At 61.1% G+C, this 11,438-nt stretch overlaps 1 protein-coding gene across 1 annotated transcript in view; it reads right to left on the bottom strand.

Annotated features, from left to right (window-relative positions):
- Positions 1 to 199: 199 nt before the first annotated feature.
- The window catches only part of Ehd2 (EH domain containing 2), a 24,233-nt gene continuing 12,994 nt past the window's right edge, over positions 200 to 11,438 (bottom strand). The window contains exons 12-16 of the mRNA XM_010640909.3: positions 11,069 to 11,433; positions 10,810 to 10,907; positions 6,662 to 7,074; positions 2,961 to 3,125; positions 200 to 1,744 (exon numbers count right to left, since the gene is read on the bottom strand). Coding sequence (XP_010639211.2) covers positions 1,193 to 1,744; positions 2,961 to 3,125; positions 6,662 to 7,074; positions 10,810 to 10,907; positions 11,069 to 11,433 — 1,593 coding nt within the window. The 3' untranslated portion in view covers positions 200 to 1,192. The remainder of the gene's footprint in view (positions 1,745 to 2,960; positions 3,126 to 6,661; positions 7,075 to 10,809; positions 10,908 to 11,068; positions 11,434 to 11,438) is intronic.

The following is an 11,438-nucleotide window of genomic DNA, read 5'->3' as shown; positions in this document are numbered from 1 at the left end:
GGCGAGGGAGGGCGGGTGTCCCGGGGGGCCGGGCCCCAGTCACTTCTCTTTGGAAAATATGCTGGCCTGGCCCCCAGCCCGGGCCTGAGTCACCAGGCTCCTGCCTTGAGTCACAGACTCCACCCGCCCCTGCGAGCCGGTGGGGGGGCTGTCCCCACCCGTCCCCCCTCTGCGCCCCAAGACAACCTGAGACCTGGAGAGAAGCCTGGGCTTTATTCGCTCTGTGGGGACACGATTCGGATTCTGCTCCGGGGCCCCTCCTGGGATGGGGTCACGGGTGGGGGGGGGATCCCAGCCAGCAGCTGGGAGGGGCGTGGCCTCAGCTGTTTGTTCCACCCCAGCTTTTGCGTGGGGGCCCCTGAGGCACTAACGGGAGGACAGAGGCGGGTCCTGTGGAGGGGGGGCACTAGCACCAAGAGCCCTCCCAGGACATCCCCGAAATCCGAGCGAGAGGACAGCTCGGGCTGCTGTGTCCAGTCGGGGTGCCTCTTAAGTGCGGGCAGAGGGGCCCCCGCGGCAGGCTGGGCACGGAGGGCAGAAGACCCTCCGAGGGGGCATGGTCCAGGAGGGGCCAGGGTGGAAGGGGTTTTCCTACCTGCTACAAGATCTTTATTAAAGAAATGTTGTGATCAGAATTTTGGGGCTTTCCCCGGAAAGGAAGGGAGGGGGCAGAAAAAGGGTCCCTCTGAGGAAGATGGAGGTCATGGCCTCGCTGTGGGTCCCCAGTGGTCCCAAGACCTGAGGACAGGAGAAAGTGGGGTCTTTGCCTGGCCCGGCGGGAGAAAAAGGGAGTTTGTCATTTCAGCATGCGTTTGTGTGATCGGTGGGCGCCCTCTCCTGAGGATGGCAGCTCCGTGAGGGCCAGGCAGGTAGGTGCTCAATGAACATCTGAATGAATGACGGGCGTGCCAATGCCCGAGTGTTAGTGTCAGTGTGACGTGCCCACATGTGTGTCGGCGGGGTGCGGTGCAGCCATTATGTGCCACGAGGTGTGAAGGGTGGCAGGGAGCAGCCTTGCCCTCCCCCCAGGTCCCCACTAAGTGCTTGGACCTGGATGTCTGGCGGTGGGGAGAGGAAGATTCCACAGCCGGGCAGGGCAGCGCGTGTGGGGCAGGGCAGGGGTGAGTGTGCAGCCAAGAGCCAGGGAGCCACAGCAGGGCACGAGGGAGCAGGGCCGGCAGGCGGCAGCGGCTCACTCGGCAGAGCCTTTCTGGCGCCGCTTGGAGGGGGGCACGAGGCGGCGGGGCAGGTTGGCGGGCAGCCCGTGGCCCTCCAGCTTGGCCTCGATGAGGTGGCTGGCCAGGGCGAACTCCTCGTCATCCAGCATGCCGTCCCGGTCCACGTCGCTCAGCTTCCAGATGCGCCCCAGCACAGAGTTGGGGAGCTTGGTGCCCACCATCCACGTCTTGGCCTTGGAGCCGCTCAGCTTGCCCTCGGCGGGCGCCAGGTTGTAGAAGATCTCGTCGTACTTGGACTTGTCCTTGGTCACCACCCACTCGGCCTCGTCATCCGAAGCCTCCTCGCCATCCTCCAGCGCCTCGTCTGGGCCCCGCTCCACGAAGGGCCCCATGTGGGTGCCCTCGAAGGCACCACCCTGCACGCCCACCTCCGTGCTCTCCAGCTCCTCCTGCCGCAGCAGGGGCATCAGCTTGGCGATGTCCCGAGTCAGCATCTCGTCCAGCGCCTCCAGCAGCTTGGGCTTCAGCGAGTGGAACTTGGTGAAGTCATGGGCCATCAGCATCTCCTGTGGGGAAGGATGGGATCCAAGACATCAGAGCAGCCCTGGTCACACCCAGCCCGCCACTATATCCCCAGACTGTATTCCCCAGCACTATATCCTAGGTCTGACCACCCAAGGAGCTTCCCAGTCTCCCGTTGTCCGCTTGTTCCTTCACCGTCAATGGGGAATTCCTGAAAGTTACCTTGGCACATGGCTGCCCATGGGAAAAACTATACTTCCCAGTATCCCTTGCAGCCAGTTAGCCATGTGACTCGGTTCCAGCCAATTGGGTATAAGCACAAATTGCCAGTGCAACTTTGAAGGTTACTCTGTTCAGTATGGCCACGTTTGGTTATTTCAATTAGTTAAAATTAAAGAAAATCTGTAACTCAGAGGTTTTTTGGTGCTCTCCCCGTCCTTTCTCTGCAAATCAAACAACCCAAGGGGGTGCTGTACCACAGAGCTGTATTCCAGCCCTTTTAAATTTTTATTTTCAGTTTTGTTGTTTTCTAGCACCAGGATCAAACTCAGGACCTTGCACTTGCCAAGCAGGCATGGCACTGCTGAGCTACATCTTCAGCCCCTTCAGTTTTTTGTTTGTTTGTTTGTTTGGGGTTTTTTGTTTTTGAGACATCTCACTGTGCAGGCCAGGCTGGCCTCAAACTTGTGATCCTCCTACCTCAGTCTCCCAAGTAACTGGGATTACAGGCCGGGTGGCACTCCTGGCTCTATAGTTCAGTTTTAATGTGGCCAGTCACTATCATATTAAACAGTACAGCCTAGAACATTTCCATCACTGTAGAAAGTACTAGTGACTAGGACTATTCCAGAAAGGGTCCTTAAAGGAACTTCTTTTCCACTCCCTCCCCTCTTGCTGGCTGGAATCCAGACACAATGGCTAAAGTTTCTACAGCCATTTTGTACCATGAAGTTTCTCCCAAGAAACTGGAGGCCAGATATGGATGAAAAGTAAGAAAGACTAGTTCTTTGGCTCCATAAAGCACCAAATCAACCCCAGAGCATGTTCTGGGATTTTTATGAAGGAGGGAAAAGACAAAAACCTAAACCACTGTTATGGGTCTTGTCTGCACTCTATAATCCTCCCTCCGAAACCAAGCCACAGACCCACACTGGGAGACGCTTTCCAGAACGTGCTTCCTCTCTTCCCGGGTTTCCTCTCAGAGTTGGAAGATGACCTCCCATCGCCCGTCACCCTGCCACCCCTTCCAGCAGCTCCAACCTGCATCTTCTGGCAGTCAGGAAAGTCGCCGGGGGAAATGTGCTGCTCCAGCTGGATCTTGGCAAAGATGACGGGCAGCTTGAGGATCAGCTGCTTCTTCTTGTTCTCCTTCCCGAACACAGAGGGCATCTCCTTCTTCAGGTAGCTGATGATGTAGGCGTGGACCTGCGGAGGAGTGTTCCCACCTGAGCCCACGAGGCCGCCGGGGTGGGCCAGGGCCTGGGGATCTGCATTTCCTTTCCCTTTCTTTCCCAACTGTGGGTTGAACCCAGGGCCTTGACACTGAGCTCCATCCCCAGCCCTTTCTTTTTTATTTTGAAACAAGGTCTTGCTCATTCACTGAGGCTGGGCTCAAACTTGCCATCCTCCTGCCTCAGCCTCCCTTGTGCTGCGCCCGATTAGTGATCCACATTTCTAGCAAGGCTGCCGGAGCACTTATGGCAGGGCTCCGCCATTCCTTCTCCTTTAAGCCACCTCAGCCCCTGCACCCAGCCCCTCCACACCACCCACTCCCCCATGCCAGGCTGAGCCTCTGCCAAATGCCTCTCACATGCCTCGGTGACCCCTCCTGAAGCCAGAACTCATGCCCATCCCCAGTGCTATATCTTGGCTCTGCCAGTCCTGGGGAAGTGGCACCCGGCCCTGCCTGCCCCAGAAATTAAGACGTACTGGATCTTTTTTCTTCTTCTTTTTTTTTTAAAGACAGGGTCTCACTCAGTAGAGTTCAGGCTGGACTTGAACTCCTGGTGATCCTCCTGCCTCAGCCTCCTAACTGCTGGGATTGTGGACATGCATCACCACACCCAACTCAGTAACTTTTAGTGGAAATGGGTCCTGAGGCCAACAGTCTGAGTGCCACTGCCCTGCATGGGTCCTAAAGATGCCGCCGGTATCTCTCCCCCTAACCCCTTTATTCCCATTCCTCCTTGAAATCCATGGATAACCCAGGAGCTTCTGTGCCAGCCTCTCCCCAACCCAGGGCCTTTGCACCTGCCACTTGTTCTGTCTGGAGCTCTGCAGACCCCACCCTCGAAGTCCTGTGCACATCTCCTCCCACATGGGCTGAGCAGTGGCCCAGCCCACTCTTCAGCCTTCAGTGTCTCCTTCACAAGGTGTCACAATCCATGGTTAATTCATTTATCTGTGGCTTTACTTATTCTGTCTCCTGCCGTCAAAACATGAGCCTCAGGGGCCTGCTCTGTTTCCTCCAGGCTGGCACCATGTGCATGAGAAATAGGCTGGGGATGAGCCAATGGACTCGGGAACCTCAGAGCCACAGTCTCCTAAACACAAAACACAAGCAAGGGGGGCAGCCCCAGGAGCCACCTTTACAGGAAGCACAGCGACGGGGTTCGCATGTGAACGTGAAATCAGCATAGCACTCAGCTGTACCTCGGTGCTCCTCACTCGCCCGCTCGCCCGGCATGCATGAGGCCCTGGGTTCCGTGCCCAGCACCCCCAAAAAATCATCTTTGTGAGCAGAGAAGGAAAAGCTATGCATGGGGGACAGGGGGTGGCTGTAGGGAAGAGGGCCAGGGACAGTGGGTCCCGTGGGAGAGCACTTCGGATAGAGATAGCCTTAAATGGACAATAAAAAGAAAACACTGGCTTCAAAAAAATCTTTTAAAGAATCATAGGTTTAAATCGGGCACGGTGGTGCACACCTGTGACCCCAGCATTCTGGGAGGCTGAGGCAGGAAGATCAAAGGTTTGAGCCCAGGAGCCAGGGATTTAGCTCAGTGATTCCTCCGCCTACCTCACAAGCCCAAGGACCCTGGTTCGATCCGCAGTACCCCCAAAAAAATTTTTAAAAAGTTTGAGCCTAGTGTGTGCGACTTGTGGATTTAGCAAGTGAGACGCTGTCTCAAAATAGTAAAACAGGGCTGAAGGTGTGGCTCAGTGGGAAGGCCCTGGTTCCACCACGGCAATAATGATGGGTTTCGGTGGGCTCCAGCCGTCTCCTCCAACCATCTGGGCACCTTGGGCAGGCCAGCGTGCTGCTGCCCCAGGACCTCTGCACGTGCTGTGCGGCTCGCCGGCTCTCCAGCCCGGACCAGCCTCCCTTCACCGCCCGGTCCACACCTAGTGCAGCCCACAGTCTGAGACGCCAAGGGGGCGGGGTGTGGCCAGGTCGGTGGGCGGGGCTTGTGGAGCCGACCCTTTGGGTAGAGGGGGCGGGGCCCTCGGCGGCCGGACTGGGGCCAGCGCCGATGGCTTTTCCAGGGAGGAAGCGGGGGAAGGTGCCAGGAAGAGATAAGGTGGGCCTCCGCCCGGGCGCGGGGCGGCTCCGGGGTTTGTCTGGGTTTCCGGAGCCGCTCCTGCTGGGGGGGGGGCACCAGGTGTCCGAGCCCCAGCGGGCCCTGTCCGGGCTCCCGGGCTCCAGCTCCCGCCCTTGCTTCCCCCAGGGACCGGGATCGCGGGCGGGCGAGGAAGGGACGGCCGGTGGGGAGGGAGCCGGAGAGTCGGCGGGGAAAGCGGGAGCGCGGGAGCGCCGGGGAAGGTGGGAAGGTGGTTCCCGGCCCGCCCGTCCACACCGCTGGCTCCCGCCAGGATTCCTGGGGGCGGAGGGGTTCTGACTCACGCTCTCCCGTCCTACACCAACACCTCAGAACCTTCTGGGCCTCCCGCCCTCCCAGCTTCCGGCCCGCACTCCAGCCTGGCAGCCTCCCTGGGACTGCCCCGCTTGGCCTCTCCCTCCCCGAGGCCCTAACCGAGCTCCTCCTGCAGCCCCTTCCAGCGTCTCACCCTGTCCTGCTCTGAAGCCTGCTGAGCTCTCAGTACCCTGGCATAACCCGCAAGAGGCCAGCCTCAGAGGGAGTTGCCCTCCCTGACTACTCTGGGTACCCGATGCCCCCTCCTTCGGGAAGCCTCCCACACCTCCCCTGGGCACCTCGGCCCCGGCCCTGGCCTGGCCGGGCTGTCCCTGTCCTGGAGTGGTGGGTGTCTCCTCCCCAGGAGGCCGAGCAGGAGGGCCGCGGTTGTCCCAGCCAGCACCACCCGGCAGAGGCCCAGCATGAGGAGCAGCTGTAAAGCACAGCGTTTCTCTAGGTGTCGCGCTTGGTAAATATGAGCTCCGGCCTGGCCAAGCTCTGGGACTCATGGGCAGAGGACTTCCAGAGTCTCTGGCTCTGAACTTAACCGGAGCTGAGGAGGCAGACAGCAAGCAGACCCCCAGACTGGCGCCGCACAGGGCAGGGAAGCCCCGGCCCTGGGGGCAGCACTCCGGCAGGACCCACACAAACAGGGACTATGGCAAAGACCGCCCTCCTGAGAAGGCATCGACGAAGACCTGACAGAGGTGCGGAGTGCACCAGCCGCGCACCAGCCATGCGGGGAGCCGGGTGGGAGAGGAGCACAAGGAGAAGAGGTTGTCAGGAGACAGGACAGCAAGCACAAAGTCCCTGGGGCAGGGCTAGGGGTGCAGTGCAAGGGTTGACCTCAAGGACCTGGCCTTCAGAGATGGGAGTCATGGGAGCTGTGGACAGAGGAGAGACAAGATACCATCTGACCGCGGGATGTGGTGGAACGCCTGTCCTCCCAACACTCGGAAGGCTGAGGCGGGAGGATCGCCGTGAGTTCGAGGCCAGCCTGAACTACATGGCAAGACCCTGTCTCAAAAATCAACAGCAAAAAAGATAGAGGAGACCAGGAGAGCAGACGGAGTACCCCCACCGCCAACCCCGGCCCGCTACACCGCTCACCCTCGCCAGCCGCGCTCGCTTCACCAGGTCGTTGAGCTTGCGCAGCGCGGCATGGCGCGGCAGGCCCTGGATGTCCCGAAACAGGTCCTGCTCCTCCAGCTCGAAGAGGCGCCGGTTGTCGGGCACGAGGAGGGGCTGCGACCAGAAGGAGCCGATGTAGACTCGCAGGACCTCCGGCGTGCCCACCACCTTGCCGAGCGCCCACATGAGGGCGCCGTACACGCGCATCAGCTGCTGCGTCTCCACCATGTCCGCCTTGTTGAGCACCACGCGGATCTTGTCCTCATAGCCGTGCAGAGCGCCGATGGCCTCGGAGAACTCGTCCGAGATCTCCAGCTTGTGCGCGTCGAAGAGCAGGATGATGAGGTCCACGCGCTCGGCGAACCAGCGCAGCACTGCCGGGAAGTCGTAGCCTGCGGCCGCCGGAAAAAACAAAAAGGACCGAAGTCAGACCCCTCCATGAACCCTCCAGCCAGCCGGTAGCATCCGTTCATTCCGGACTGATATTGGACAGTACGGATGTTCAGGCTGTTAACTGCCCAAATTCTGATCTATGCAAAATACCTGAGGTCCCACATGTGTCCCAGCACCGGGGCAATCATATTTTCTGGAGACCCAGGTGCTCCTGCAACCCCCCGGGCACCTCCCCAGGGTCCACGCGGGCCCTGGCTGAGTTCTAGGCATGGAAACAGTTACATCGTGTCTTTCTTTTACTTAACAGTATTTACTAAGAGTCTCCCCTCCACCCCGCGCAGTCCTGGGCGCTGGGGATGTGACAGAGGACAGGCAAGACCCCTGCCCCTTTCACCACTCACACTCTCCCTTCCTCCCTCTCCTGCTGTTTTTTCCAGCATTTGTTCCACAAGTGGCAAAGCTTGGAGCTGTCATCCCAACCCTGAGGAGGCTGAGACAGGAGGATCGCTGTGAGTTCAAGGCTAGCCCGGGCTACATAGTGAGTCCCTGTCTCCAAAAAAAAAAAAAGCGAAGCCCGGAGAGGGGTGACTGAGACCCCCACCCGGCAGGCAGGCCGAAGTGGGTGCGAACCCTTGCCCTGACACAGCCCTGTGACTTTAGGCAAGTAAGCAGCACAGTCTCTCTGAACTTGTTTCCTCTTCCTCACACTGGGAACCATAGTAGCACTTACCTCACAGGGCCGCTGGGAAGATTAAAGGAATATAAATGAGCTGATGCATGTGAAGAGTTTAAAACAACGGCTGTACACTAATAAGTGAGTGAGTCTGATGGCACGTAAGTTACACCTTAGCCGGGGTGGTGGCACACCTGTGATCCCAGCACTCCAGGAGGCTGAGTCAGGAAGGGCACAAGTTCAATCCTACCCTGGCCTGGACAGTTTAGTGACTTAGTGAGATCCTGTCTCACAAAAAGGGTGGGGTGGAAGTGTGGGGGACGTAGCTCAACATGAAAGCCCTGGGTTCAATCCCCAGGACTGCAAAAGAAAAACAAAAGGTAGACCGGATACTAGGTGCACAGTAGCGGGGTCCTAACTGTAGTCCAGGACATAGACTCCGCGGGGTGTCTCTTCCCAAGCTACCTGCTGGGGGTGCCTCTGGGGCAGTGCCAGCCGTCTTTATGGGCACACAGTCCCCAGTGTGAGCAACATTTTTTGACACCATTTTTCCAGATGAGGAAACTGAGGCACAAGAGACTAAGGGGCTTATGCAAGACACACAGGCAGGAGGCCACAGGACAGGAGCCCGTTGGCCCCCACGCCCCACTGGGGCGCCAGTGCGGGCCTGTCCCGGTCCTGCCCAGGCGCAGCGGGACGCGGTGGGGTGGGCGGGGCGTTGTTTGGGGAAGGGCCAGTGCACATGCGCGCCTGCGCACCCGGGACTAGGAAAGTGTGTCTCAGGGGGCTGGGAGGGAGGCAGAGAGAGGTTGAGTCAGCGTGAGAACGGGACGTGGCGGGGGCGGGGTCACAGGGTTAAGTCCCGCCCACTCGCACGGGGCCGGCTGTGCCCCAGCTCCGTCCGACAAGCCAGGGGTGAGAGCCACAGTCCCGGGCACAGAGAGCCGGGCACAGGGTGGGTGGCACGGGCAGGGTCCCACAGTTGAAAGTAGCCAAGTGCAAGGCGGATGCGTGGTGGCGCACAGCTGTGATCCCAGCACTCACTGGGGAGGCTGACGCAGGAGGATCGCCACAAGTTCAAAGCCAGCCTGCACTACACAGTAGCCCGACTGGAAGTGGGCTAGAAGGCCCCGCGGGCCAGTCACACGCCAGGTGCTCACAGATGCGGCAAGCAGAGGCAGCCACACCCCCAGCCGGACACAATCTGAGCCACACGCCGGAAGATGCAGGCTTCCGGGCCACCCCTGCTCACCATCCCCAACACACACACACACACGCACACACACACACACACACACACACACAACCAGCGCGCGCGCGCACACACACAAGGAGGCACACGCACAACCACTGTCCTCCAGAGACACAACCAGACACACTCAAACCCTACACCCTCCAGTTCCAAGGGCACCACGGACCCAGTCACACTCCTGCACACACGTTCGCACACGCACACAGGGCACGCCTGTGCACACTGTCCATAAGATCCTCTGTCCTCCTGGTCCTCCGTCGTCACCTCACAGACGCACACAGACAGCACACCTGCCCGGGCCTCCCTCACAGAGACTCACACTCACAACTCGGCTCCTTCCCAGCCCCACGCTGCTTCATCCAGCCACACACAAGGTGATTCTCAGACACACAGGCTCCTGCACACGTTTCCCCGCGTGGCCCCGAACAGAGGTTGTCGCATGTGGCCCACGAGGCCTGCCCTGTCCTCCAGAGTCCTCCACACCCATCACACACACGACACACTTTCCCAGGGCAGCGGGAGGTCGGACACACACACAAGTCAACCCGGGGACTCCTCTTCCTGTACCCCAAGGCCAGGGAAGCAAACACCTACTCCACTCCCTGTGGAGACCTGGGGCGCAGCCGGTGGAGCCCCAGGAGTTCCTCTCCGCCTGGCAGTGCGCCCTCACCCTCCCTCCACTGCCTCCACAGCTGCCTCCTGCCTCACTCCCATGTGGCTGAGCCACTGGACAGGGGCCAGGGCCACGGAACCCTGGCGTCTCCGCCCTGCCCTGGCCTCCCGTCCCCTCTGCCCCACACTGCGGCCTCCTTTGCCCTGGTTCCCGGCCTGTGAGGCTGGGAGGGGGGTGGAGATGGGGGGTCAGATGCTGGGTGCTGCAGTGGGCCGGGCGGGGGCCCAGGGGCGGGGAGGGCTCCCTGGAGGCCCTGCTGGAATTCACCGTCTGGGCTCCCCCTGCACAGCTGTTTATAAATTCCAGGCCCCGCCTTGGCCCCGGTCCAGATTCCCCTCCCAGCGCAATCCCCGGCCCCAGGCCCTAGGCCCGCCAGGCTCTAACTCTCGGGCTGGTGCGAGTCACTCACTCGGAAGCCCTACCTCTCCTCCCTCTGCTCTCTCCACTTCTCCCCTTCCCTGCCCCAGCCAGCCCAGACATGTGCCAGGCTGCTCACACTCGTGCCCCACACGCCTCCCGCAGTACCCGACATCCACAGAACAATCACAGCCTCTCAGGAGCACCCTCTGCTACCCAGCCACCCACCCCTCCTGACAGCCAGGCCGAGTCCTAGCAAGAGCCCAGCCCCCTCCCCCAGACCTGGGTGATCCTGGTCCGGCCTCCTCCATCAGACCCGGGGATCCAGGCCCAGCCTCCTCCCTCAGACCCGGGGATCCAGGCCCAGCCTCCTCCCTCAGACCCGGGGATCCAGGCCCAGCCTCCTCCCTCAGACCCAGGGGATCCAGGCCCAGCCTCCTCCCTCAGACCCAGGGGATCCAGGCCCAGCCTCCTCCCTCGGACCCGGGGATCCAGGCCCAGCCTCCTCCCTCGGACCGGGGATCCAGGCCCAGCCTCCTCCCCCGGACCCGGGGATCCAGGCCCAGCCTCTTCCCTCGGACCCGGGGATCCAGGCCCAGCCTCTTCCCTCGGACCCAGGTGATCCTGGCCCAGCCTCCTCCCTCAGACCCGGGGATCCAGGCCCAGCCTCCTCCCTCAGACCTGGGGGTCCAGGCCCAGACTCCTCCCTCAGATCCAGGGTCCAGCTCCAGCTTCCCCCTCCTGATCCCTAGCAGGGAGGCGCCACCCCCCTCACTCACCCCGGCTCACTCTCTGCTTGGCGCCCGACAGGATGCCGGGGGTGTCGATGATGCTGATGCTCTCCAGGACTTGGTTGGGGAGCTGGGCGCACATGAACCTGGGGGCAGGAAGGTCAGGCGTCCACACAGAGGCAGGAGAGGGGACAGGAAAGACAGGCAGCGAGGACTGCACAGCAGAGACCCCGCAAAGAGGACACCGGGCGCCCCAGGAGCAGCCCAGGCACAGTTCCCACCCAGGGCCACCCTGCCGATCCCGCACCTGTTGAGGAAGGTGTTCCCGAAGGGGTTGAGCTTCCGGAAAGGCTTGTCCGGGTCCACGACCAGGGCGTTGCCAGGCACAGTGCCCTCGGTGTCGCCGTGCATGACGGCCACAAAGCAGTCGGTGGTGGGCTCGGGCCCCACGCGGGAGCCGGGGACCTCCTGCTCCAGCAGGTACTGGATGAAGCTGGTCTTGCCGGTGCTGTACTGGCCGGCCACCAGCACCATGGGCTTGCCGTCGAAGTCTGCGTCCTCCAGCGCCGGCGAGTGGAAGGCGCCGAAGCGGTAGCACGCCTCCAGCGGCAGCAGCTTGCTGCGGTACAGCTCCTTGAGCGCCGAGGTCACCGTGCGGATGGCCTCGGGCTGCTGGC

Source organism: Fukomys damarensis, unplaced genomic scaffold (genome assembly GCF_012274545.1).
Source record: "Fukomys damarensis isolate Sample0158 unplaced genomic scaffold, DMR_v1.0_HiC HiC_scaffold_19, whole genome shotgun sequence".
Classification (NCBI taxonomy): domain Eukaryota; kingdom Metazoa; phylum Chordata; class Mammalia; order Rodentia; family Bathyergidae; genus Fukomys; species Fukomys damarensis.
The sequence above is the reverse complement of the archived record's forward strand: the minus strand, read 5'-3'. Positions and strand labels throughout refer to the sequence as shown.